We start from the raw sequence: 25,807 nt of genomic DNA, 5'->3' as shown, positions 1-25,807 counted from the left end.
AGAACCTTGATTAAGGTATTTTCATTCAAAGATTCAATTATTTGTCATTAGAACACTCTTCGGGACTTCATAGGGAACTTGAATAAGTTCAACTCAAAACTCTCATTTTCTTTCAAATTAGGATTCAATCTTTATACATTAAAAAGGTCTAGAGATAGAATTGGTACCTTGATTGTGTTATTTTCATTCAAAGATTCAATCTTTAGTCATTAAAATACTTTTCGCAACTTTGTAGGGAACTCCAATAAGTTAAACTCAAATTTCCCATTTTCTTTCAAAGATTTAATCTTTATACATTAAAAAGGTTTAATAATATAATAGGTACCTTGATTGTGGTAATTTCATTTAAAGATTCAATCTTTACTCATTAAAACACTCTTCGTGACGTCAAAGGGAAATCAAATAAGTTTAACTCAAAATTCTCTTTTTCTTTCATATATTTATTCTTTATACATTAAAATGGTCTAGTGACATAATTGGTACCTTGATTAAGGTATTTTCATTCAAATATTCAATCTTTACTCATTAAAATACTTTTCGTGACGTCAAAGGAAACTCGTATAAGTTAAACTTTAAACTCTAATTTTCTTTCAAAGATTCAATCTTTATTTATTAAAAAGGTTTAGTGACATAATAAATACCTTGATTGAGTTATTTCAATTCAAAGATTTAATCTTTAGTCATTAAAACTCTCTTCGCCACTTCATAGGGAACTCGAATATGTTAAACTCCAAACTCTCATTTTCTTTCAAAGATTCAATCTTCATTCATTAAAAATGTCTAGTGACATGATAGGTACCCTGATTGAGGTATTTTCATTAAAATATTTCATCTTTAGTCATTAAAACACTCTTCGCGACTTCATAGTGAACTCAAATAAGTTAAACTTAAAACTCTTATTTTCTTTCAAAAATATAATCTTTATATATTAGAAAGGTCCAGTGACATAATAGGAACCTTGATTGAGGTAATTTTATTCGAAGATTCAATCTTTGCACATAAAAACACTCTTCATGTCATCAAAGGCTACTCGAATAAATTTAACAGAAAACTCTCATTTTCTTTCGAATATTTAATCTTTATACATATAAATGGTCTAGTGACATAATAGATACCTTAATTGATGTGTTTTCAATCAAACATTCAATTTTTACTCATTAAAACCCTCTTTGAGACGTCAAAGGGAATTCGAACAAGTTTAACTCAAAACTCTCATTTTCTTTGTAAGATTTAATCTTTATACATTAAAAAAGTCTAGTAACATAGGTATTTTCATTCAAAGATTCAATCTTTAGTCATTAAAACACTCTTCGCCACTTCATAAGGAATTCGATTAAGTTAAACTTAAAACTCTCGTTTTCTTTCAAAGATTCAATCTTTATACAATAATAAGGTCTAGTGACATAATAGTTACCTTGATTGAGTTAATTTCATTCAAAGATTCAATCTTTACTAATTAAAACACTCTTCGGGATGTTAATGGGAACTCGAATAAGTTTAACTCAACACTCTCATTTTCTTTCAAAGATTTAATCTTTATACACTAAAATGGTCTAGTGACATAATTGGCACCTTGATTGCGAAATTTTCATTCAAATATTCAATCTTTACACTTTTAAACACTCTTCGGGACGTCAATGGGAACTCGAATAAGTTTAACTGAAAACCTTAAAGAGGTCTAGAGACATAATTGGTACCATGTTAGAAGTAATTTCTTTCAAAGATTCAACCTTTACTCATTAAAACACCCATCGGGACGTCAAAGGGAACTCGAATAAGTTAAAATCAAAACTCTAATTTTCTTTCAAAGATTCAATATTCATACATTAAAAAGGTCTAGAGACATAATTGGTACCATGTTAGAAGTAATTTCATTCAAAGATTCAACCTTTACTCAATAAAACACTCTTCGGGACATCAAAGGAAACTCGAATAAGTTTAACTCAAAACTCTAATTTTCTTTCAAAGATTCAATCTTTATACTTTAAAAAGGTCTAGTGACGTAATAGGTACTTTGATTGAGAATTTTTCATTCAAAGATTCAATCTTTTCTCATTAAAATACTCTTTGGGACGTCAAAGGGAATTCAAACAATTTTAACTCAAAAATCTCTTTCTCTTTCAAAGATTTAATATTTATACATGAAAAAGGTCTAGTGACATAATAGGTACATTGATTGAGATATTTTCATTCAAAGATTCAATCTTTAGTTATTAAAACACTCTTCGTAACTTTATAGGGAACTCGAATAAGTTAGACTCAAACCTCTCATTTTCTTCCAAAAATTCAATATTTATACGTTAAAAAGGTATAGTGATATAATAGGTACCTTGATTGAGGTATTTTCATTTAAAGATTCAGTCTTTAGTCGTTAAAAACACTCATCACGACTTCACAGGGAAGTCAAATAAGTTTAACTCAAAACTTTCATTCTTTTTCAAAGATTCAATCTTTATACATTAAAAAGGTCTAGTGACATAATAGCTACCTTGATTGAGATAATTTTATTCAATGATTCAATCTTTACTCATTAAAACACTCTTCGTGACCGCAAAGGGAACTCGAATAAGTTTAACTCAAAACTCTTATTTTCTTTCAAAGATTTAATCTTTATACATTAAAATGGTTTAGTGACATAATAGGTTCCTTGATTGAGGTGTTTTCATTTAAATATTCAATCTTTACTCATTAAAACGCTCTTTGGGACGTCAAAGGGAACTTGAATTAGTTAAACTCAAAACTCTAATTTTCTTTCAAAGATTCAATGATACATTAAGAAGCTCTAATGACATAATAGGTACCTTGATTGAGGTATTTTGATTCAAAGATTCAATTTTTAGTCATTAAAACACTCTTCGCGACTTTAAAGGGAACTCGAATAAGTTAAACTGAAAACTCTCATTTTCTTTCAAAAATTTAACCTTTATACATTAAAAAGGTGTTGTGATATAATAGGTACTGTGATTGAGGTAATTTCGCTCAAAGATTCAATCTTTACTCATTATTACACTCTTCGTGATGTCAAAGGAAACTATTATAAGTTTAACTTAAAACTCTCATTTTCTTCTAAAGATTTAATCTTTATACATTGAAAATGTCAAATGACATAATAGGTACCGTAATTGAGATATTTTATTTCAAGAATTCAATCTTTAGTCATTAAAGCACTCTGCGAGATTACATTGGGAACTCGAATAAGTTACACTCAAAACTCTCTTTTTCTTTCAAAGATTCATTCTTTATACATTGAAAAGGTCTTGTGACATAATAAATACCGTGATTGAGGTAATTTCTCACTACAACAGATCTGGCTTTTACCAATGCTCAAAAGCACCGGTAAAAGTCTTAAAAAGCGCTAGTAATTAATTACCAGCATTTTTTGGAAAAAGTGCTGGTAAAGCATGTGTCGGTAGGGCTTTAAAAGAGCTGGTAAATACCCTATGCCAGTGCTTCTTAAAAAGCGCTGGTAAATACCCTGTACCAACACTTTTGAAGAAGCGCTGGCATAGGGTATTTACCAGCGCTTTTTCAAAAAGCGCTGGTACAGGGTCATTTTAATTTTTTTTTTTTATATTATATTTTTCCCCCTATGCCAGCGCTTCTTCAAAAAGCACTGGTACTGGGGTCATTTTAATTTTTTTTTAATTATTTTTTCCCCTACACCAGCGCTGGTACTGGGTTCATTTTAAATTTTTTATTTTATTTTATTTTCCCTTATGCCAGCGCTTTTTGAAAAAGTGCCGGTTCTAAGGTCATTTTAAAATTTATTATTATTATTTTTCTTTTCCCTGTGCCAACGTTTTTTCAAAAAGCGCTGGTACAGGGATCATTTTAATTTTTGTTTTATTATTTTATTTTCCCTTATGCTAGCGCTTTTTGGTACTTGGGTCATTTTATTTTATTTTATTTTTTACAGCTACTAAATGTCATCCAATATAACACAAATCAATATAAAAATACCATCCAAATTGTTTTTATATAATACAACCACAAGTTAACCAGCTGCCAATATGAAAAATACCATCGAAATTGGCTACTAATTGATACAACTGGTAAATGTCAACCAAAAAGCCAAAATGTATACTAATACAACCACAAGTTAACCTGCCAATATGAAAATACCATCCAAATTGTCTAGATAAAGCTACTAAATGTCACACAAAAAGAATTAAGAATTTTTGACAAATGTAGTACAAGTTTTTCAAAAAGGACCCATCCAAGGGGAAGGAAATTCAGAAAGCACAGTCACGACCCCATCTTCCGCTTCAACTTCAACTTCAACAAGTCTTCTTGCCCATTTGATTTGAATTACCCTACATTTTTTATAAATTCATTAAGCGCACATTATAATAAATGAAAATTTAACATATATATAAGAGAAATTAAAAGTTCATAACCTTAATTGAATTGGCATCACGACTAGAAAATGAATTTGGGGATACTCTAGGAGGAGCATTTAAAGAATTAGAACCCTTCAAAATAATAAAACAAAATACATGAAATCTTGGCATAAGTAAACATATATTTAGTAAAGTGTAAAATTAATAATAAATATACCTGGCCACTTTAATTTTGTTGTTGCATCTGCATTAACATAGTCACCAGTTGTTGTAAATTTTCCAACTTGTCGTCGTAGTTGGCTCGTAAATTTTCCAACTTGTTGTCATAGTCGGCTTGCATTTTTGAAATCGCCTCCTGCAACTCTACACGTGCCTCCTCCTGAGATTTTTTGACATTATTAATCAGTTCAGCTTTACTAAAAGAGGGCCCCCAAACATCTCTTGGTGTAGGCTTGAAGCCAAGCATCCGCACACGACCAGTTCTCTCTTCTCCCCTCACAATGGAGAACAAATCATTGGAACTACATATAGGCGAGTCAGAGTAACTTTTTTGAAGTTCTGTTATGTTTTCCTGCCAAAAAAAAAGAAAATTTTGAACTACCATGACATACTGCTATGAAACATCCAGACAAATCTAATGAAATGATAGAACAGGAATGCAGAAACAGCTGAACAGAAAAGTAATTAGATAACAAATTGGTAATGACGAAAGCCAAGTGTTCTGAAACAACAGTGCATCACACAATGTGAAAATATAGTTATGACATCCCTTTGAACTTTCATACAATCTCTAAAGCTTCAAAATATGCTAAGATAGGATCCGTGTAACAACCCCTAAGAGACTTGTTTTTTTTGTTTTTTCCTTTTTTTTTTGGGTGGGGGTTGGGGTTTTATTAGGTGACATTTTGAATCCTCAATTACTTGAACATTCATCTTTTCTGATGAAAATCAGGTGATAAAATGGCTTCCTTTAGAAGAAGGTTGTGTTTGGAAATTGGGATACCATGTTTGTAAAACTGCAGCAATATTAGAGTAATGTACTGTATTTTTAGCTTTTCCATTAGATGTAAATTTAGCTTTCAAAAAGTTTTTATTATCTACATTCTACCTAACTTTTGTTAATAACTCAATCTTGGACTTGTTTTAAAGGCTGGTTTCAATTAGATTGAGTACAGATCTAGCATTTGTCATAATTTGAACAAAATTGCTTCTTAAACTCAAATCCACATTTGAGTAATTTGAACTCTACCATTAAGGCTCCTCTAATGTCACCAAATCTGTTTTTTATTTTTTTATTTCCTTTTCTCCTTATAAATTATATAATTACAAATGTTCTTATCTATGTTTAAACAAATCACAAATCTTGTTTCTATATCCTATTAAGAAAAAGAAAAATGAGGCATCAAGTTTTGGATTATGTAGAAAACAAAGATACAATGCAGTGATGTTTCTAAAGAATTGTTAAGTTGGGTAACTGCTGACAAATTGTTCAGTGATCCGGAAAATGACTGTATTTCTTAGTCAGTTGTCTCAACAAAATTTTCAATACAAAGCCAAAACTAATCCACCATATCCTCAAATTTTCTGACTGGAAATAGGTATTTTTTTGAGAGACTACATAAGCGCCAATTATTTGAGCATGTAGTAGAATAATCTGAACATTCAGTTCTAGCTAAAGTCTGAACTCTACCACTTTATTTTATTTTCTCTATTTTAAAAATTCAGCTGCTAATTTTTCAGTTATGTTGCTCTATTGTTGCAATGATATTGTTCTGGTTGTACCGTTTATAGCATATCATGGTATGCTCTATAAGTTTGAACACAGGTTGGGAAGTATTTTTTAAAACCCTAGATTCTAAATAAAGCACAAAAGAACTGAAATCCCAACAAGCTATGAACATGTAATGCTTAAATATACATGTGTATGTATAATATATATATATATACCTAAGCTTTCATGACAAAAACAAAAGGATTTAAATGAAGTAAATAGAGAAAAGATGAATGTAGCTTCACAAACATCAACCCTTGCCCTTGGAGAGAGGGAGTCAGAGAGTCAGAGGAAAAGCAACTGCTAACTTGTATGTATGGGTTTTGTTTTAAATTTTTTTCTAAATCAACTAATCAGGCTCTGTAATTCTTGTTTTGCAAACTAAATCCTATTTGGTGAAATTTTTTATGATCTTTTTTATATAATTTTTTTTTTACAATATAAAGTAACAAAATTTGCATTGCATTTTGAGGTGATCACCGCAATCTACCTTTTATTTCAGCAAAAAAAAATAATAATAATAATTAATTTCTATAACTTCTATTCCTGTTTTATTATTTTTTTTGTTGTCCATTATATACGTCTACAAGAAAATTTGAATCTGGGCATGAAAAAAAAAAAAAAAAAAATCTGAATTGGATTAGAAATCTGCAGAGATTGAATCTGAAACAATTTTTATCAACAAGCCAAGCTTTTTGAAGATGGAAATCTTTTCAGAACTGAAAAAAAAAAAAATCACAACAAGAACTTTGACAAGCAAAAGTAGCTAATTGGTCAAAAGAAGAGATAGTCCTTAATTAGTCAATTGTCTAAAGAAACATTGTTAATTAACTAAAATTGAATTAAACAAAAGTTGATTTTGGTTGATATATTTTGATTTAGCCCACCCCATTGAGAAATCCTAGATCTGCCCTTAGCTCTAGCTTTTACATGCTTCCATTTGTAAGTGTCTCTCTTGTTGATTACTCATTGCAGATTTGAGTTTCAAAGGAAGATGAATAGGGTGGAAATGGGTTTGGGGGAAAATCGGTGGGCACTTGGTGGAGGCAGTTCATCGACTTCACTCCAAAAAGAGTGTCATTATAATGTTTTGTTAATTTTTCTTCCTTATCCTACATCGACATTTGGTCCATTTGGACCACCATAGGGTACTTTATAGATCATGAACAAGTGTTTAGTGGCCTTTACATAGCTTGTATATAATATTTGAAGTTGTCTACATTCAAAAGACCATTGCCACAATATATGAGTAAGAAATTAACACAAACAACAAATAGCAAATACTTCTCCTCCACAACACAAATCAATCAACAAGAAGCCTCCATATACAATGATCCCATAGTCCCATGGCCGATGATAAACAATGAAATTAAAATGCCTCCACATGGGCCGATGATTTAAAAATTGGTCACTTCAAGGCATGTGACCCCCTAATACACCGCAAAGAGTTTAAAAATTGGTCACTTCAAGGAACGTGACCCCCTTTTTGCAAAATGGAAGCATGAAAACTTACAATCATCTCCAAAGAAGCAGCATCAGTAGCTTTGCCATCCTTATTTATATGCGTGCGAATGAATAAATCTGCACGAGAAAGCTGAATACCTTCGTCTTCCTCAATCTATAAAAGAAACATAAACATTGTAATCATTCAACGACATAAGAACTGAAATAATTTATATTGCCAAAACTTCAACTAACCTCGGCAGAAACACGTGCAAAGCATTTTGTCTCTGTAGTATGTATCATTGTTTGCTTCCCACGACGTTCTTTGTTTTTTTTATTGACCTCCTACAAAAAGTGAGAAAAAGTAAACGTTCTAACATTCCACCTAAATAATGACTGAAAGCAGGTAAACTATAAATTCAACTCATTGACTTTAAACAAAATTGGTAGATGGAGGATTACCTTCGCCATAGGCATACCCCAATGCCTAACCAAAAATTCCCAATGCTCCTTTTCAACATCAGGTGGTGGGTTTGCAAATCTTTCTGCATCTGTATCCATAACTGAGTAATATTCACTTTTTAATTCACACTTGTACCCCCGCCATTTTTTTCTGATGGGGGATATTGTCCAATGTTTTGACATGATTCCCACATTATACTTTCCCTGAAAATGTGATAATTGCTACATGTTAATCCACTTTTTTCATAAAAATTATTTTAATATCATTGAAGGGTTTTACCTTTACAACGTTTCACATATCCTCCTTCAGCCATTTAGGCATCTCCCACCAAGTTTTGTAGCACAAAGGAGCTAAATTAGCATTCCGGGCAAGTATTCCCAAATAATTAGTATATGTACCACTTCCAGGGTCGATCGGTTGTCCAAACTTATTAACCCTAAACAAAAATTAACAATGGTAGATGTTTAGTACAAAAATAAAGATAGAAATCGTTTTTTCTCCTTCATATTGAATATAGTCTAATTTTGTAAACTATATAAGATGATCTCTATATAAATGTACCTTAATGGTAATAAGGTTGTCGCGTTTACGACATTCTTGCATCGTGTCGGGGGGCCCCGTCTCTTCTTCGGCGGTGGTTGGGATGATTCTGAAGTTGAAGCTTCGGTATTTTATTCACTCACTTTTTCCACTTCACTAACCGTTCGTTTCATTGTCAACTTATTATTTATCCTTCCTAGAAAAGAAAACAAAAAAGTGAGAATTCATTTAAGAGAATGCAATCAAATTGTTTAAAAAAGGCAATGCACAATCCAGGAAAAATCAATAAAAAGAAATAAAAAATACCTCAAAACTTTAGGGTATTTTTGGTTGTCCAATGGAAATTATATAAAACCATTCTGTTTTGGTAAAATCATTGATTGCACTTATACAATAATGTGCCAAGAATAGATCAAAACATATTAAAAATATATAAGCACACAAAAAAACAAAATCAGTTTTCACGGGAAGCGTACATGTGCATGCTACAAAATATGATACTGCAATATTATTGTCAAAGTTGCATATATATATATAGTGAATCAGAGCTTATAATATCCAAAAAAGACATTTGACATCTAAAAAAGACGTTTCACATCCATTGAGTAGTAGATTTGGAATCATCCTAAATCTCACCTTCATTAAGGTCATCATCAACATCATCATCTTCTTCTATAGTTGTTCCAAGCAAATCAACTCTTGTCCAAAACGTGCTATCATCAGGTGCATCCAAGTCGTTAGCCACATGTTGTGCATGAAATGGCTCCTGAACTTGATAAGATTCAATATCATGCTCTGACATATCATAAAGGTCTCGCGGTTTTGTGCCAATAACCACTTTCCACTCATTGTCAATGGGATCATCAACATAGAATACTTGTTCAGCTTGAGATGCTAGAATGAAAGGCTCATCTGTTCCCAACGATTGCGACGAATTAACAAGCTTAAATCGAAAATCATCCTTCTTTATTCCTCTACCTTGGACAAGACATCAAACTAATCACACTTAAACAATACCACCTTCCTATTTACATTGTAATTTAACTCAATGATATCAGTCAGCACACCATAGTACTGAATATCTCCTGTGACGGGATTGTGATCGGTGGCTCTTGCATAACTAGATGTCACTGCCTTTATGACAACTCCACTATTCTGAGTCTTTCTCCGTTTCTCAACATTTCTATCATGAAACTTCAAACCATTGATCACAAACTTCTTGAACCGTTTCGTGACAGGGTTTGGACCTTGTGTTAGCCACCTCAACTCATTAGGAATTGGATCCTCACTATCTCGCAACTGTATTCATAAAGATATAACTTAGATAATAAGGTAATTTTTTATATAATACACCAACAACACAAAAGTCAAATACTTACACATTCATTAAACCATTTGTGAAATAAATCATGAGAAATCTTCTCTAATTGTCTTGGTTTTAAATAGCGCTGCCTCATTTTAAGAAATCTCTTATGTTTTGTGCATTGTGAAAATATAATGTCAAACATATTGCCTATTAAACTAAATGAAGTTTGACACAAATATAATCATGTAATATATTGGGGAACTTAATCTTACTCAATGAATGGTTCTGCTCCATGATAATTGAACAAAACATAGCGATGAGCTTGCACCAAAGTCATCTCATCTAGATTAATGAACTATTGTTTTCCCAAGGCACGGCCTTGTGCACCAAAATCATTCACTTCCTCTCCATCAAGCACATTATCAGAATTCCTTTGGGGCTTATCGAATCTCGTCTCAATATTTGTCAAATAACGTGAACAAAAAGTCAAGCATTCTTCTGCTAAATAACCTTCTGCTATTGAACCCTCGGGATGACTTCTATTTCGCACGTAATTTTTCAAAGTCATAAGGTACCTAAATATAAAGAATGAAATTTAATAATATCAGAATTATTAAAAATAAACAAACTATAAATGAAAATTCATTAAAAATCTTGACCTCTCAATTGGATACATCCAACGATATTGCACTGGTCTTGCAATCCTTGCCTCGTGAGCAAAGTGAACAGATAAATGTACCATTACGGTGAAGAAGGCAGGTGGGAATATCATTTCCAACTGACATAGTATTAAAACAATCCAGTGTTCCAATTCATCCAAGTCTTCAGGCCGAAGAGTCTTTGAACACAGCTCTCGATAAAAGTTACTGAGCTCAACAAGTACTGAGCAAACATTCTTAGGCAATATCCTACAAATGGCTATGGCTAGAAGTTGTTGCATCAATATATGACAATCATGACTCTTCAACCCACTAATTGTACGCTCTTTCAATTTCACACAACGTGAAATGTTAGATGCATACCCATCTGGAACTTTAACATTTTTCAACACTCGACATAATGTGCTCTTTTCAAGTGAAGATAGCGTGAAATTTGCAGGAGGCAAATAAAATTTGTTTGAACCACGCTCTTATGGGTGAAGTGAAGGCCTTACTCCCATATCCTGTAAGTCAAGTCTTGCTTTTAATCCATCCTTCCATTTCTGATCATTCATCAATGTGTGAAGTATATTGTCACATATATTTTTTTCAATATGCATCACATCTAGATTATGACGCAGAAGATCATACTTCGAATATGGTAATTGAAAGAATATACTCTTCTTTCTCCAATTGTGCGGCGGACATGTCCGATCTTCACGCTCTGATCTTCATTCATTGTATGCACACTCTTTCCAAATGGTGGAAATTTAAGGCCCTCTAATTCATGTAACAATTGTGGTCCAGATAACATAGGCGGTGCACACCTTACCTCTTCAGTGCCGTCAAATGCTGATTTACAACGCCTATATTTATGATCTTTTTCAAGAAAACAATGATGCCCATCACAATATATTTTCTTGCTATGATCTAAGAAATGAGAGCCAAATACCCTTTTATACTCCAACCGGATACCATTGCATAACCAGGAAAGTCAGAAAGAGTCCAAAACAATGCTGCATGCATACGGAACATCTCATTTCTTGAAGCATCATAAGTTTCCACCCCATCAACCCACAACTCTTTTAATTCCTTTATCAAAGGCTGCAAATAGACATCAATATCATTTCTAGGTCCCTTATGGACAGGTATCAAGGTTGATAGAATAAAATAAGGCTGTTTCATGCACATCCATGAGGGTAAGTTATACACGAGTATCAAAACAGGCCATGTACTTGCTGCAACACTCATGGTCTTGAATGGGTTGAACCCATCAGTTGCTAATGCAAAATCCTGACATTCCGAGGATCACTAGAAAATGTTGTGTATCTTTTATCAAAGCTATCCAATGCTGGGGAGTCAGCGGGATGTCTCATCAATCCATCCTTGATTCGCTCTTCGGCATGCCATCTCATAGAAGAAGCTGTCTTACTTGACATGAACAATCTTTGGAGTCTTGGCTTCAAAGGAAAATATCGTATAACTTTAGCAGGAATTTTTTTATTTGTTGATGAGGATGATGTACTTGCATTGCCCTCAGTTTTTGAATCAAAAACTTTCCAGCTTGACTTGCCACAATTATGACACATTTCATCATTAGAGTGCTCCTTCCAATATAACATACAATTAGAGGGACATGCATAAATCTTATTATATTTAAGACCCAGGTCACCAATCATCTTCTTTGTTTCATTGAAGGTTTTTGGTAATGTCTCGCCATCTGGTAATCCATCTTTTATCACTTTTAACAGATCAGTAAATGATTTGTCACTCCAATTATATTTAGTCTTCACTAATTATAGCTTCACTACATAGGATAACTTTGAAAACTTTTTACACCCAGGATATAACTCTTGGTTTGCATCTTCCAATAGCCTATAAAATTTATCTAACTCTTCATTTGACACCCTTTGGTGCTGATCATTTTCTCCGTTGGTCTCTTTCCTCCCTTCAGTTGGAACACCAAAACCCTCGTGTAAGAGTCCATGCATATCATCATTTTTGTTTGCATTGATATCCTCGTGTGTTGTGTGTACATCAGTTTGCCGAGAAGATGACGGCACTTCTTCCCCGTGATAAAATCAAGTTGTGTATGACTGTATAAACTTATTGCATACCAAATTATCTCTCACCTCATAACGTGTTTTTTTTTTATACAATTGCCATAATCAGTACAAGTACAATACATACGCCCATCCTTCCCAACTCGCTCAAATGAGATATCTAGAAACTCTTCAACTCCACGCAAGTATGCTGAACTTAACCTATTTGCATAGTAATGCATATAAAAAATCAAATTTCTTAAATTGTTCTTATTAGATTAAGTAACCTAATCAAACTACAATCTGAAGTACCTTGACTGAGTTATCCAACTTCTATCCATGATATTACATCAAGTAACCTAAATAAAATATATGGACAAGAAATATATTATTGGTAAACATGATAACAATTTAGTCAAGGTATTTGAAAAGAATAAAAAAGTAACATGTACAAAAAAAATCATCATTACTCCATTAAAACAAATTCCTCAACAAAATGTAGCCAGGGTTCCTAAGAATGATCGTAAATTTTTAGTAAAATATCATTATGCAAGATGGGTCCATTGTGTACAGCAAGAAAGTAACAGGTAATAGTTCAATCTCCAAAAATTCCATATGAACGTAAATAAATTATTTGCATTAATCAAAATAAAAACATATTACAACATGATTATTTGTAAGAGCTGACAATTCAACAAGATGATATACCAAAGTTGATTTACATATCATGCAACAAGTAGAATATATATATTGATGAACTAATGAAACTCATAAGGAATAATTTTAAATGAATAGATAAAAAATTAAAAAGTAGGAAAAGCAATCATCAATACCTTCAAAGAATATTAGCTAATCAAATGCGAGTTATCCCCTTCTTGATTGCTAATGCGAAGGAAACCGAGACAAAGGCTGAATTATAGTGGTCACACTGTCATGGAACACAATCTATCTGTTTGGACCATTGGCTGGGACATGAACCTTCTAGCTGCTACCTATGCTGTAAGCATTCCCTCTATATATATATATATATGTATGTATGTATGAAATAGTAAACTATATAAAAAGTAACTTTTTAATGACCTACAGGGTATAGTGTCATCAAGCATTGCATACTATGTACAAGGTTTGGTCATGCAGAAAAGAGGGCCTGTCTTTGTGACTGCTTTCAGCCCTCTGATGATGATCATAGTGGCAATCATGGGCTCTTTTATCCTGGCTGAAAAGATATATGTTGGAGGGTAAGTTTCTCATCAATTAGCGGAATACTTAATTTTATCAACTGAGGAAGATAAATATATTTCCCCAGTTAAGCCTATAATGCAAAAAGCTTCCCACTATTTAATTTCCTATTTCATTCCTATAATTTTCAACAATAGATATGTATATATATATATATATATATATATATTTAACTATCAGTGATTCTAAGGAGCAAATTATAATTAAACTTTCACTGTCAATCTCAAAAGTGATTTTAATTTAATTTAATTTAACCCACAACTGATGTTTCTCTACTTGCTAGTTCAGTGTTCTTTTTTCTTTTTCTTTTTTTATTAAAATTTATTTTTTTAGTAATATATGACTTTTAGAAGGTGACTGTGACTGATTATCAGAAAATTTGAAACAACATGAGTAGACAAATTAAAATTAGACCGTTCTGTGGTTTTGAATTATTTTTCTAAACCCAATTGTTAAGTCAAACATCAATGCTAATATAAATATGAATATAGATATAAAAAGCAATCCTAACCAAAGCAATCAAACATCAAAATAGTCTTGCAGAGAGAAACTAAAACAATCCTAACCAAAGTCTGTATTATAAAAAATCTTATGTACAGAAAAAGATCAACTATATGTATGTATATATATATATATATATACATACATACTAAGTATGAAAAATTTGTTTGGAAATAAAAGAAAAAAAATTTCAAACCAAAAATTCATTTCATAAAAGAAAAAAAAAAACATTAAAAAAAGAAATTTGCTTGTGGATTCGAACTTACTCAGAAATTGCTGAGAGATTGAGACAGAGGAGAGACAGCCTGAAGAGAAGCCTAGGGCTTCAACTTTGTAATCTCAGATGAGATAATGCCGAAAGAGAGACGGGTTAGCAAACATCAATCAAGGGCTTCAGCTGAGAAATAGAGATTGAACAGTGAGAGATTGAGACAGGGTAGAGGAGTCTTGCAGCTGAGATGGAGATCAAGCAGTGGAAGATTGAGATAGAGCAGTGAGAGATCGACATAGAGCGGGTTAGTAAACATCAATCAAGGGCTTCAGCTGAGAAATGGAGATCGAGCAGTAGAGATTGAGACAGAGTTATGACAAGAACAATGAAACTTTTGAAGTACCCACTGGAAGGTTGCGCCAAAACCTTAAACCTTCCACAAAGTTGCTTTAAATCAAGAAGAAGAAATAGAGAATATTGATGCTTCATTCATATTTTACACACACTAAAACCTTAGTGCTAAAAATGCAAATGCAATTAATCACGTATATGAGATGAACTTTTTTTTCTTTCAAATTCAGCGAGAGAAGATCCTTTTGCTTTCATTTACCAAAAAAAAAAATGGTAAACATAAGATAGAAGATAGACCAAACAGAAAGGGGAAAACCTAACCAATTGATTTTTAGGTGAAGTTTAGACCCATTTGTAAACTAAAATCAGAAAAATTAATTGAAAATAAATAAATCAATAAAGTAATCTGAATTCAAGTACAGACAGAAATCTCATAACCCAGAAAACGAAAATCAAGAAAATGAAATCACAGACAATAGAAGACAGAGTCACAGAGTTACCTCAATGCACATATAAGCGCAGTGGCGGCAAAGAAACGTAATAAGGGTTGGAACTTCAGAGAGAAATGGTGATGAAATCAAAAGGCAAAATATTTTTCAGAGAGGGGAGTCTTGCAGGTGAGCGATCGAGATAGAGCGGAGCGATAAGGTCGCGCAGAGAGGAGAGACGGATGAAGTAGCTAGGGCAAAATGAAATTGAAATGGGGAAAGTGGAATGTTGTAGTGTTAATGGACCCAAAAAAAAGACGTAGTTTAGGCACTAAATATTCTATATATATATAAATAAGCGGAGGGAAAAAAGTGGAGGGAAGGGGAAAACCGGGGGAATGGAAGAGCCCTATGCCAGCGCTTTTATTTAAAGCGCTGGTACAATTACACTTATACCAGCACTTTGAGTGCTAGTACTGTACCACTTATACTAGCGTTTTTTTACAAAGTGCTCGTACTGTAACACCAATACCAGCGCTTTTTTACAAAGCGCTCGTACTGTAACACCTATACCAGCGCTTTAACAAAAGTGTTGGTATTAGTTCACCTATACCAGCGCTCTTCTAAAGAGCGCTGGTAAAAGTCTAATATGTTGTAGTGTCTCTCAGGTATTCAATCTTTACTAATTAAAACACTATTCGTGATGTTAAAGAGAACTCGAATAAGTTTAAATCAAAACTCTCATTTTCATTCAAAGATTTAATCTTTATACATTAAAATAGTCTAGTGACATAATTGGTACCTTGAGTGAGGAATTTACATTCAAAGATTCAATATTTACTTATTTAAACACACTTCGGGACGTAAAAGGGAACTCAAATAAGTTTAACTCAAAACTCTCATTTTCTTTTAAAGATTCAATCTTTATTCATTAAAAAGATTTAGTGATAAAATTAGTACCTTGATTGAGGTATTTTCATTCAGAGATTCAATTTGTGGTCATTAAAACACTCTTCGTGACTTCATAGGGAACTCGAATAAGTTAAACTCAAAACTCTCATTTAAAATCAAAGATTAAATCTTTATACATTAAAAAGGTCCATTGACATAATAGGTACCTTGATTGAGGTAATTTCATTCAAAGATTCAACCTTTACACATTAAAACACTCTCTGTGACGTCAAAGGGAACTCGAATAAGTTTAATTTAAAACTCTCTTTTTCTTTCAATGATTTAATCTTTATACATTAAAATGGTCTGGTGACATAATAGGTACCCTGATTGAAGTATTTTCATTCATAGATTCAATCTTTACTTATAAAAACACTCTTTGAGACGACAAATGAAACTCGAATAAGTTTAACTCAAAACTCTTATTTTCTTGCAAAGATCCAATATTTATACATTAGAAAGGTCTAGTGACATTATAGGAACCTTGATTAAGGTATTTTCATTCAAAGATTTAATCATTTGTCATTAGAACACTCTTCACGACTTCATAGGGAACTCGAATAAGTTAAACTCAAAACTCTCATTTTCTTACAAAGATTCAATCTTTATACATTAAAAAGGTCTAGTGATAGAATAGGTACCTTGATTGTGTTAAACTCAAATTTCTCATTTTCTTTCAAAGATTTAATCTTTATACATTAAAAAGGTTTTAGTAATATAACAGGTACCTTGATTGAGGTTATTTTATTCACAGATTCAACCTTTACTCATTAAAATACTCTTCGTGACGTCAAAGGGAACTCGAATAAGTTTAACTCAAAACTCTCATTTTCTTTTACATATATAGTCTTTATACATTAAAATGGTGTAGTGACATAATTGATACCTTGATTAAGGTAATTTCATTCAAATATTCAATCTTTACTCATTAAAATACTCTTCGGGACGTCAAAGGGAACTCGTATAAGTTAAACTCTAAACTCTAATTTTCTTTCAAAGATTCAATCTTTATTTATTAAAAAGGTCTAGTGACATAATAAATTCATTGATTGAGTTATTTTCATTCAAAGATTCAATTTTTAGTCATTAAAACACTCTTCGCCACTTCATAGGGAACTCGATTATGTTAAACTCAAAACTCTCATTTTCTTTCGAAGATTCAATCTTTATTCATTAAAAAGGTCTAGTGACATGATAGGTACCATGATTGAGGTATTTTCATTAAAATATTCAATATTTAGTCATTAAAACACTATTCGCTACCTCATAGGGAACTCAAATAGGTTAAACTCAAAACTCTTATTTTCTTTGAAAAATTCAATCTTTATACATTAAAAAGGTCTAGTGACATAATAGGTATCCTGATTGAGGTAATTTTATTCAAAGATTCAATCTTTACACATAAAAACACTCTTCATGTCGTCAAAGGCTGCTCGAATAAATTTAACAGAAAACTCTCATTTTCTTTCGAAGATTAAATCTTTAAACATTTAAATGGTCGAGTGACATAATACTACATTTATTGAGGTGTTTTCATTCAAACATTTAATTTTTACTCATTAAAACACTCTTTGAGACGTCAAAGAGAACTTGAACAAGTTTAATTCAAAACTCTCATTTTTTTGGTAAGATTTAATCTTTATACATTAAAAAGGTCTAGTGACATAATAAATACCTTGATTAAGGTATTTTCATTCAAAGATTCAATATTTAGTCAATAAAATGCTCTTCGCCACTTCATAAGGAATTCGATTAAGTTAAACTCAAAACTCTTGTTTTCTTTCAAAGATTCAATCTTTATACATTAATAGGGTCTAGTGACATAATAGTTACCTTGATTTAGTTAATTTCATTCAAAGATTCAATCTTTACTAATTAAAACACTCTTCGGGACGTTAATGGGAACTCGAATAAGTTTAACTGAAAACCCTCATTTTTTTTCAAACATTTAATCTTAATACATTAAAATGGTCTAGTAACATAATTGGTACCTTGATTGAGCAATTTTCATTTAAAGATTCAATCTTTACTCTTTGAAACACTCTTCGGAACGTCAAAGGAAAATCGAATAAGTTTAACTGAAAACCCTCATTTTCTTTTAAAGATTCAATCTTTACTCATTAAAAAGGTCTAGTGACATAATTGGTACCTTAATTGAGGTATTTTCATTCAAAGATTTTTTCTGTAGTCACTAACTAAAACACTCTTCGTGACTTCATAGAGAACTCGAATATGTTTTACACAAAACTCTCATTTTCGTTCAAAGATTCAATCTTTTCAGATTAAAATGGTTTAGTGACGTAACTAGTACCTTGATTGAAGTAATATCATTCAAAGATTCAATCTTTTGTCCCTAAAACACACTTCATGACTTCATAGGGAACTTGAATAAGTTAAACTCAAAACTCTAATTTTCTTTTAAAGATTCAATCTTCATACATTAAAAAGGACTAGAGACATAATTGGTACCTTGTTAGAAGAAATTTCATTCAAAGAGTCAACAATTACTCATTAAAACACTCTTCGGAACATCAAAGGAAACTCGAATAAGTTTAACTCAAAACTCTAATTTTCTTCCCATGATTCAATCTTTATACTTTAAAAAGGTCTAGTGATATAATAGGTTCCTTGATTGAGAATTTTTCATTCAAAAATTCAATCTTTTCTTATTAAAATACTCTTTGAGATGTCAAAGGGAATTCAAACAAGTTTTACTCAAAAATCTCTTTCTCTTTCAAAGATTAAATATTTATACATTAAAAAGGTCTAGTGACATAACAGGTACCTTAATTGAGGTATTTTCGTTCAAAGATTCAATCTTTAGATATTAAAACACTCTTCGCGACTTCATAGGGAACTCGAATAAGTTAAACCTCTCATTTTCTTCCAAAAATTCAATCTTTATACCTTAAAAAGGTCTAGTGATATAATAGGTACCTTGATTTAGGTATTTTCATTCAAAGATTTAGTCTTTAGTCATTAAAACATTCGTCACGACTTCATAAGGAAGTCAAATAACTTTAACTCAAAACTCTTATTTTCTTTCAAAGATTCAATCTTTATACATTAAAAAGGTCTAGAGACATAATAGCTACCTTGATTGAGATAATTTTATTCAATGATTCAATCTTTACTCATTAAAACACTCTTCATGACCTAAAAGGGAGCTCGAATAAGTTTAACTCAAAACTATCAGTCTCTTTTAAAGATTCAATCTTTATACATTAAAATGGTGTAGTGATATAATAGGTACCTTGATTGAGGTGTTTTCATTCAAATACTCAATCATTACTCATTAGAACACTCTTTGGGATATCAAAAGGAACTCGAATTAGTTTAACTCAAAACTCTCAATTTCTTTCAAAGATTTAATCTTTCTACATTAAGAAGCTCTAATGACATAATAGGTACCTTAATTGAGGTATTTTCATTCAAATAATCAATTTTTAGTCATTAAAACACTCTTCGCGACTTCAAAGGGAACTCGAATAAGTTAAACTCAAAACTCTCATTTTCTTTTTAAGATTCAACCTTTATACATTAAAAAGGTCTTGTAACATAATAGGTACCGTTATTGAGGTAATTTCGCTCAAAGATTCAATCTTTACTTATTAATACACTCTGCGTGACGTCAAAGGGAACTATTATAAGTTTAACTTAGAACTTTCATTAATACACTTTTCATTCAAACATTCAATTTTTACTCATTAAAACACTCTTCGAGACGTCAAAGGGAACTCGAACAATTTAACTCAAAAATCTCATTTTCTTTGTAAGATCTATTCTTTATACATTGAAAAGGTCTAGTGACATAATAAATACCTTAATTAATGTATTTTCATTCAAAGATTCAATTTTTAGCCATTAAAACACTCTTCGCCACTTCATAAAGAATTCAATTAAGTTATACTCAAAACTCTCATTTTCTTTCAAATATTCAATCTTTATACATTAATAAGGTCTAATGACATAATAGTTACCTTAATTGAGTTAATTTCATTCAAAGATTCAATCTTTACTAATTAAAATACTCTTCGGGACGTTAATGGAAATTCGAATAAGTTTAACTCAAAACTCCCATTTTCTTTCAAAGATTTAATCTTTATACATTAAAATAGTCTAGTAACATAATTGGTACCTTAATTGAGCAATTTTCATTCAAAGATTCAATCTTCACTCTTTTAAACACTCTTCGAGACGTCAACGGGTACTCGAATAAGTTTAACTGAAAATCGTCATTTTCTTTTGAAGATTCAATCTTTACTTATTAAAAAGGTCTAGTGACATAATTGGTACCTTAATTGAGGTATTTTCATTCAAAGATTCAATCTGTAGTCACTAAAACACTCTTCACGACTTCATAGGGAACTCGAATAGGTTTTACACAAAACTCACATTTTCATTCAAAGATTCTATCTTTATTGATTAAAATGGGCTAGTGACATAATTAGTACCTTGATTGAAGTAATTTCATTCAAAGATTCAATCTTTTGTCCCAAAAACACACTTCACGACTTCATGGGGAACTCGAATAAGTTAAACTCGAATAAGTTAAACTCAAAATTCTCATTTTCTTTCAAAGATTCAATCTGCAATACATTAAAAAGGTCTAGAGACATAATTGGTACCTTATTAGAAGTAATTTCATTCAAAGATTCAACCTTTACTCATTAAAACACTCTTCGGGACGTCAAAGGAAACTAGAATAACTTTAACTCAAAACTCTAATTATCTTTCAACGATTTAATCTTTATACTTTAAAAAGGTATAGTGACATAATAGGTACCTTGATTGAGAATTTTTCATTCAAAGATTCAATCTTTTCTCATTAAAATACTCTTTGGGACGTCAAAGGTAATTCAAACAAGTTTAACTCAAAAATCTCTTTCTCTTTCAAAGATTAAATATTTATACATTAAAAAGGTCTAGGGACATAATAGGTACCTTGATTGAGGTATTTTCATTCAAAGATTCAATCTTTAGTTATTAAAACACTCTTCGCGACTTCATAGGGAACTCGAATAAGTTAAACCTCTCATTTTCTTCCAAAAATTCATTAGACTATTTTCGGAAAGAAGTTGTATTTCAGATACTAGGGGAGCCAGAATTCAGATTTACAGGAGAAAGAAATGTTTTTCCGAACTGTCTCATTTCAGCTTTACAAACTAGGAAGTTGTTGAAGAAAGGGTGTCGGGGTTACTTGGCATATGTGGTTGATACTGAAAATAAAGATATGACACTTAAAAATGTACCAGTGGTAAGGGAATTCACAGATGTGTTTCCAGAAGAATTATCGGGGTTGCCAGTGGACAGGGAGGTAGATTTTACCATTGAGTTGGTACCAGGAACAACTCCAATTTCTATTGTTCCGTATCAAATGGCACCGACAGAATTGAAAGAGTTGAAGATATAGTTGCAAGATTTATTGGATAAGGGCTTCATTCGACCTAGTATTTCACCGTGGGGTGCACCGGTGTTATTTGTTAAGAAGAATGATGGTACTATGCGGTTGTGTATTGACTACAGACAGTTAAATAATGTAACCATCAGAAACAAGTATCCATTGCCACGAATTGATGATCTGTTTGATCAGTTGCAAGGGGCAAGGGTGTTTTCTAAGATTGACTTGAGGTTAGGATATCACTAGTTGAAAGTAAAGGATAGTGATATTTCTAAAACTGCTTTCCGAACTCGATATGGCCATTATGAATTTTTGGTAATGCCTTTTGGGTTAACCAATGCTCCAGCGGTGTTTATGGATTTAATGAATCGAGTATTTCATCCGTATGTTGACTCATTTGTTATTGTCTTTATCGATGATATTTTGATATATTCTCGGAGTGTGGATGACCATGAAAAACATTTAAGAATTGTACTGCAGATTTTACGGGAAAACAACTTTTTGTTAAGTTCAGCAAATGTGAGTTTTGGCTTGATAAAGTTGTATTTTTGGGGCATGTAGTATTTGGGGATGGTATTTATGTTAACCCATCAAAAGTGGAAGCAGTGGTGAAATGGGAAAGGCCTACTAATGTGACAGAAGTCAGAAGTTTTCTGAGATTAGCGGGTTATTACCGGAGGTTCATCCAAGGGTTTTCTAGTATCGTATTGCTATTAACAAAGTTGACCCGGAAGGAAGTAAAGTTTGTGTGGAGTGAGGAATGCCAAAGAAGTTTTGAAGCATTGAAGAAAAAGTTAACGTCAGCCCCAGTGTTAACTATTCCATGTGGTGGCAAAGGTTTTGTGATTTACACTGATGCTTCACATCAGGGTCTGGGATGTGTTTTGATGCAAAATGGCAAGGTTATTGCATATGTTTCTAGACAATTAAAGAATCATGAATTGAATTATCCTACACATGACTTAGAGTTAACTGCTATTGTTTTTGATTTAAAATTGTGGAGGCATTATCTCTATGGTGAAATTTGTAAAATATTTACAGATCATCAGAGTTTGAAGTATTTGTTTACACAGAAGGACTTAAATTTGAGACAGAGACGTTGGATGGAGTTAATCAAAGATTATGATTGTAATATTCACCATCATCCTGGAAAAGCCAATGTAGTAGCAGATGTTTTGAGTAGGAAGTCTTCAGGAAGACAATCTTGTGTACAGTGTGCACGGGTGGCAAATATTATGGAATTGAGACTGATGGGAGTTGAATTGACAGTTACTAACAAAGGAACATTGTTTGCATATGTTACGGTGAGACCTTTGTTGTTGGATCGAATTAAAGGGGTGCAAATTCATGATGCATTCCTGGATAAGAAAAGAAGAGAAGCTCAAGAAGGTATGCCAACTGAATTTACAGTTAGGGATGATGGGATTTTGTATTTTAAAAGTCAAATTTGTGTTCCAAATGATGTTTCTGTGAAGAAAGATATTTTAGATGAACCCCACAGTTCTATATATGCTATGCATCCGGGGAGTACTAAAATGTACAGGGATTTGAAAGAATACTATTGGTGGAACAATATGAAGCGTGAAATTGCAGAATTTGTAGCAAAGTGTTTGATATGTCAACGAGTGAGAGCTGAACATCAAAAACCAGCAGGGTTGTTGCAACTGTTACCAGTTCCACAGTGGAAATGGGAGCATGTAACAATGGATTTTGTGACGAGACTTCCAAGATCAAAACGGGGACATAACTCCATTTGGGTGATAGTTGATAGATTAACGAAATCAGCTCATTTTTTGGCAGTAAAAACTACTTATACCACAAAGGAATATGCTCGTTTGTATGTTGATGAGATCATATGTTTGCATGGGGCTCCAATTTCTATTGTTTGTGATAGGGATCCGAAGCTCACTTCTAGATTTTGGTGTAGTTTGCAAGAAGCCATGAAAGCTTCTTTGAAGTTCAGTATAGCTTTTCACCCGCAGACGGATGGGCAGTCAGAACGAACTATTCAGATTTTGGAAGATATGTTGAGAGCTTGTGTGTTGGATTTCAAAGGTAGTTGGGATGATTATTTACCGTTGATTGAATTTGCTTATAATAATAGTTATCAGTCTACTATTGGGATGGCACCATATGAAGCATTGTATGGGAGGAAATGTAGAACTCCATTGTGTTGGGGTGAAGTGGGTGAAAGAAAGTTATTGGGTCCAGAATTGATTAAACTTACAACAGAAAAAGTGAAGATAATTCAGCAGCGTATGATAGTAGCACAGGATAGACAAAAAAGTTACGTTGATGTGCGAAAAAGAAGGGATTTGGAGTTTGAGTTGGTGATTTTGTTTTTCTTCATATTTCTCCTTGGAAGGGTATTATGAGGTTTAGAAAGAAGGTAAATTAAGTCCCAGGACCTTACAAAATTTTGGAATGGATAGGAGCAGTAGCATATCGGTTAGAATTACCAGAAGAGTTATCAAGATTACATAACATTTTCCATGTGTCTATGCTTCAGAAGTATATATCAGATCCATCTCATGTTTTAGTTATGGAACCGATAGAGTTGAAGGAAGATTTGACGTATGTAAAGGAACCGGTACAGATTTTGGATCGCCAGAAATAGGTGCTACAGAATAAAACTATATCACTGGTAAATGTATTGTGGAGAGGTCACACAGTTGAAGAAGCGACTTGGGAAAGTGAGGAAACAATGAGCATGAAATATCCGTACTTGGTCGGTATGTTTTATACATTTTAATTTCGAGGACGAAATTAATTAAGGAGGGGAGAATTGTAAAACCCCGATACAAAAGTTAATTTCATTAGCATGATTTAAGTTTTGATTCAACATGATTTATATGTGAATATTTTACATGGCACTTAGATTTGTTTGCACATATTTGAGATATTATTCATGAGTGTGGTATTCAATTAAAGTTTATTAAATTGTGACCATGGGGAGTTATCATGAAATTTATTTGTGGTGGTGCCATATATATATATATATATATATATGTTATAAGTAGTATAATAATATAGTTATATATATAAAGAAGTTTCCAGCACCACCAACCCATATGTCATACCTATTATTATGGAAAAGAATGTAGATTACAAAGTTAGATAATAAGGACATAGGACAAAGGTGCATAGGTGGCCGGGTGAGGTGTGTGTGGTAAGTGTATGTGTTAGTTAGGTACTACTAAAACAATTTTTATATGGGTTCAATTGAGAAGCTTCTTTGGTAGTCTTGCTGATCACTTTTACCATATATATATATTAATCCAATATTAGCAAGAATTGTTCTTGCCAACACAAAGCATATGCACATTACACGTATGTATGTAAATTTACACATATACAAAATGTCATGTAAAAAGATTATTTGACCGCCTCAAGCAGGTAATTTAATTATGTTCATGGATAGAAAGAAAAGAAAGAAATGGGCTGCCAGCACATAAGTTTATAAGCTGCCAGCACCACACCTACAACTACATCTATATCTATATGGATAGGTATGTGTGTCGAAAATAGAATTTTTTCCAAAAGTTTCCTTTAGAAGCTCCTAAAATTCGGACAACCTCATCTGATTTAACTACTGGAGTTTGAATAAGAAAGGAAGGGAAAAACAGAGGGCAATCAAAAGAAAAAGATTAAGAAAAGAAAAGCAAAACAAAGTTAAATAGGAATCTAGTGGAGCGACTGTGCTGGTAAGGAAGCTTGTTTTTCTTTTAAATTCTTTTGTAAGAATTCTTTATTTAGTTTTGAATTCAATTCATTGTTTTTAGCATAGATTTCATTTTTCCATTCTTACTAATTTAATTTAATTACCTGGTGGGAATGAATACAATTATAATTCCATTTGAATTATTTTAGTTGGAATTAAATCTATACATGTATGATTGGGATTTTACCTACAATTTTGTATCAGATTTGAGATTTAGTACAAGCATGATGGCTATGTGTTGTTTCGTTTTAGAAAATAAATATAACTTGGTTATAATGTTGTATAGGCAAGGAGAAGGAGACGGGAGGTACAACCATACGGAAGGACAATTAAATAATTTGAAAAGTAGCCAAGGTGAGTGTATTCACTGGAAGTCTTATATTGAAAGTGATAATTGATGTATTGAGAATGTTTATATGAAATGATAATTGTTGATATAATATGAATATATTAAATAAGGT

General features: G+C 32.1%; 3 protein-coding genes across 5 annotated transcripts; 1 reads left to right on the top strand and 2 right to left on the bottom strand.

Moving 5' to 3' along the window:
* Window positions 1-4,003: 4,003 nt before the first annotated feature.
* On the bottom strand, window positions 4,004-15,609 carry LOC132303145 (uncharacterized). Of its 3 annotated transcripts, XM_059800270.1 has the most exons (10): window positions 15,346-15,609; window positions 14,550-14,680; window positions 13,377-13,759; window positions 8,579-8,753; window positions 8,297-8,453; window positions 8,017-8,220; window positions 7,810-7,899; window positions 7,625-7,729; window positions 4,558-4,911; window positions 4,004-4,472 (listed from the first exon to the last, which is right to left on the bottom strand). In XM_059800270.1, the coding sequence occupies exons 6-9, from the start codon at window positions 8,197-8,199 to the stop codon at window positions 4,567-4,569; spliced, it is 723 nt and encodes a 240-aa protein (XP_059656253.1). In that variant the 5' UTR covers window positions 8,200-8,220; window positions 8,297-8,453; window positions 8,579-8,753; window positions 13,377-13,759; window positions 14,550-14,680; window positions 15,346-15,609; the 3' UTR covers window positions 4,004-4,472; window positions 4,558-4,566. The 3 variants fall into 3 exon arrangements, with proteins under 3 accessions (XP_059656253.1, XP_059656255.1, XP_059656254.1); XM_059800272.1 differs by lacking the exon at window positions 13,377-13,759; XM_059800271.1 differs by lacking the exons at window positions 13,377-13,759; window positions 14,550-14,680.
* LOC132304903 (uncharacterized) lies at window positions 9,183-12,492 on the bottom strand. The gene is made up of 8 exons (XM_059802604.1): window positions 12,339-12,492; window positions 11,800-12,242; window positions 11,454-11,605; window positions 11,181-11,367; window positions 10,523-10,929; window positions 10,264-10,438; window positions 9,625-9,856; window positions 9,183-9,535 (listed from the first exon to the last, which is right to left on the bottom strand). Exons 1-8 carry the CDS (start codon window positions 12,490-12,492, stop codon window positions 9,183-9,185), a joined length of 2,103 nt encoding a protein of 700 aa, XP_059658587.1.
* On the top strand, window positions 13,477-21,637 carry LOC132304902 (WAT1-related protein At4g08290-like). The gene is made up of 3 exons (XM_059802603.1): window positions 13,477-13,542; window positions 13,630-13,781; window positions 21,394-21,637. The coding sequence occupies exons 1-3, from the start codon at window positions 13,477-13,479 to the stop codon at window positions 21,635-21,637; spliced, it is 462 nt and encodes a 153-aa protein (XP_059658586.1).
* The last annotated feature ends 4,170 nt before the right edge of the window (window positions 21,638-25,807 follow it).

This window comes from Cornus florida, unplaced genomic scaffold (genome assembly GCF_030987335.1).
Source record: "Cornus florida cultivar Cherokee Brave unplaced genomic scaffold, ASM3098733v1 CherokeeBrave_3.0.0_Hap2_Chr04, whole genome shotgun sequence".
Taxonomy (NCBI): Eukaryota; Viridiplantae; Streptophyta; class Magnoliopsida; order Cornales; family Cornaceae; genus Cornus; species Cornus florida.
This window is presented reverse-complemented; position numbering and strand designations above follow the sequence as displayed.

Bases quoted from the DNA above. Each gene is read 5' to 3' on its own strand.
- LOC132304902 (XM_059802603.1), top strand. From the start codon at position 13,477: ATGGAACACAATCTATCTGTTTGGACCATTGGCTGGGACATGAACCTT. The intron at 13,543-13,629 runs GTAAGCATTCCC...AATGACCTACAG, and splicing joins TTCTAGCTGCTACCTATGCT to GGTATAGTGTCATCAAGCAT. The intron at 13,782-21,393 runs GTAAGTTTCTCA...TTTACAAACTAG, and splicing joins GAAAAGATATATGTTGGAGG to GAAGTTGTTGAAGAAAGGGT.
- LOC132303145 (XM_059800270.1), bottom strand. From the start codon at position 8,199: ATGTCAAAACATTGGACAATATCCCCCATCAGAAAAAAATGGCGGGGG. The intron at 7,900-8,016 runs GTAATCCTCCAT...CACTTTTTGTAG, and splicing joins GGGGTATGCCTATGGCGAAG to GAGGTCAATAAAAAAAACAA. The intron at 7,730-7,809 runs GTTAGTTGAAGT...TTTCTTTTATAG, and splicing joins TTGCACGTGTTTCTGCCGAG to ATTGAGGAAGACGAAGGTAT.
- LOC132304903 (XM_059802604.1), bottom strand. From the start codon at position 12,492: ATGCATGGACTCTTACACGAGGGTTTTGGTGTTCCAACTGAAGGGAGG. The intron at 11,368-11,453 runs GTATTTGGCTCT...TCATAAATATAG, and splicing joins TCCGGTTGGAGTATAAAAGG to GCGTTGTAAATCAGCATTTG. The intron at 10,930-11,180 runs GTATATTCTTTC...TCACTTGAAAAG, and splicing joins GCACAATTGGAGAAAGAAGA to AGCACATTATGTCGAGTGTT.